This window comes from Sinocyclocheilus rhinocerous, unplaced genomic scaffold (assembly GCF_001515625.1).
Source record: "Sinocyclocheilus rhinocerous isolate Xijiao unplaced genomic scaffold, SAMN03320098_v1.1 scaffold1401, whole genome shotgun sequence".
In the NCBI taxonomy this organism is placed as follows: domain Eukaryota; kingdom Metazoa; phylum Chordata; class Actinopteri; order Cypriniformes; family Cyprinidae; genus Sinocyclocheilus; species Sinocyclocheilus rhinocerous.
In genome coordinates this window covers 34216-36225 of record NW_015637536.1, presented here as the reverse complement: position 1 = coordinate 36225, position 2010 = coordinate 34216, and the positions used below count along the sequence as shown (strand labels likewise).

The window sequence follows — 2010 nt, the reverse complement described above, 5'->3', positions numbered from 1 at the left end:
GAGATGGTGGAAAGGCGGCTTTAATGGATAAGTTCATTTCTGACCCTGACTGGAGCTGCTGTTTGTTCTGGTGCTGTCAAGAAAATGTGAGTCTCGTTGTTACTGCATTGATGTGGTTTCAGACTCACTGTGATCTCCAGCAGGAGCTCTGGTGTGTTCTGGTGTCTCATCAGCAGGCTCACACAGGACTCCTGTAGATGCTGCTCTGTCTCATCATCTCTGGCTCTCTTCATAGGTCTGCGCGCTAAACAAATAACGTTACATCAGTCTCTAAACTAGTGAGAAATGCGGCTGATGGTAATACTACATGTGTGTCAATGTCTTACCGAGCAGAGCTGTGACGGTGGCGGAGCGCGATGAATGTTCTCCGTCTGATGTCGCGCTCAACATGCTGCGATAGTTTCATTCGATCCCGTGTGTGATTAAACTACACAGACAAAACACAGCAGTAACGTTACACACATGCACTTCGTCTGCTGCAATTTCCGCAAACCCGCGCGCTGCACATCGGAGTTCTCACTGGTTGAGAGGAAACTAGAAGCAACCCATCGCCAGCAACAGTCTTTTACTGCGAGCGTTTTCATTGGTTCGGAGTGAACGGGCAGCAGCCAATCGTCATGGGCGCCTCTGCTGTCAGCCAATCAAAGAGTGAGCATCAAACCAATCACAGAAATGCTACAGTGAAGACCCCCCCCCAAACATGCTCCCTCTCCATGCAAGCATAGATCATCACATATTATTTACAATAATCATCCACATTTTTGTGTTTTATCAGTATTGATATTTGTATAATTTAGTTTCTTGTCTAAATCAGGCAATACGGAAGTGCATAATACATTGAACGAGATTATTAACATGATAAAAATGTTCAGTTCAAACCCAGTTCTTATGCATATATTTGTTAGTGTTACCCTAGTGACGTGTTATGTTCATACTGCAATATACCTTTGTTTATCTAAGATAATATTCTTATTAACATAAACAACTAAAACAAACTGAGTTTTCTGTTCCTATGAAGTTTCACACGGATGGAACAGTTTTCCTGTTAATCATTAAAATAACTCCTATTAAGCAGTCAGAGGAGCACTGGCAGACTAATGTTGAATATGTGGATATGAAAACTTGAGAGCATTTCAAAGGTTTGCGATATATTACAACAAATGCATCCATTAGGAACAAAAAACATTATAATTTTTTTGCTGATGCACTGATGGAGAAATACAATCAATACAATAAACAAAGCACCATCACAGATCACTCAGCTCCCTGCCTGTAAACGAGCGTGAGTCTCGTTGTTACTGCATTGATGTGGTTTCAGACTCACTGTGATCTCCAGCAGGAGCTCTGGTGTGTTCTGGTGTCTCATCAGCAGGCTCACACAGGACTCCTGTAGATGCTGCTCTGTCTCATCATCTCTGGCTCTCTTCATAGGTCTGCGCGCTAAACAAATAACGTTACATCAGTCTCTAAACTAGTGAGAAATGCGGCTGATGGTAATACTACATGTGTGTCAATGTCTTACCGAGCAGAGCTGTGACGGTGGCGGAGCGCGATGAATGTTCTCCGTCTGATGTCGCGCTCAACATGCTGCGATAGTTTCATTCGATCCCGTGTGTGATTAAACTACACAGACAAAACACAGCAGTAACGTTACACACATGCACTTCGTCTGCTGCAATTTCCGCAAACCCGCGCGCTGCACATCGGAGTTCTCACTGGTTGAGAGGAAACTAGAAGCAACCCATCGCCAGCAACAGTCTTTTACTGCGAGCGTTTTCATTGGTTCGGAGTGAACGGGCAGCAGCCAATCGTCATGGGCGCCTCTGCTGTCAGCCAATCAAAGAGTGAGCATCAAACCAATCACAGAAATGCTACAGTGAAGACCCCCCCCCAAACATGCTCCCTCTCCATGCAAGCATAGATCATCACATATTATTTACAATAATCATCCACATTTTTGTGTTTTATCAGTATTGATATTTGTATAATTTAGTTTCTTGTCTAAATCAG

General features: G+C 43.5%; 1 protein-coding gene across 1 annotated transcript in view; it reads right to left on the bottom strand.

Annotated features, from left to right (window-relative positions):
• The window catches only part of LOC107748952 (FA complementation group A), a 53115-nt gene extending 52578 nt beyond the window's left edge, over positions 1–537 (bottom strand). Inside the window, exons 1-2 of the mRNA XM_016563974.1 lie at positions 327–537; positions 129–244 (exon numbers count right to left, since the gene is read on the bottom strand). Of these exons, the coding sequence (XP_016419460.1) occupies positions 129–244; positions 327–390 (180 nt within the window). The 5' untranslated portion in view covers positions 391–537. The remainder of the gene's footprint in view (positions 1–128; positions 245–326) is intronic.
• Between the last annotated feature and the right edge of the window lie 1473 nt (positions 538–2010).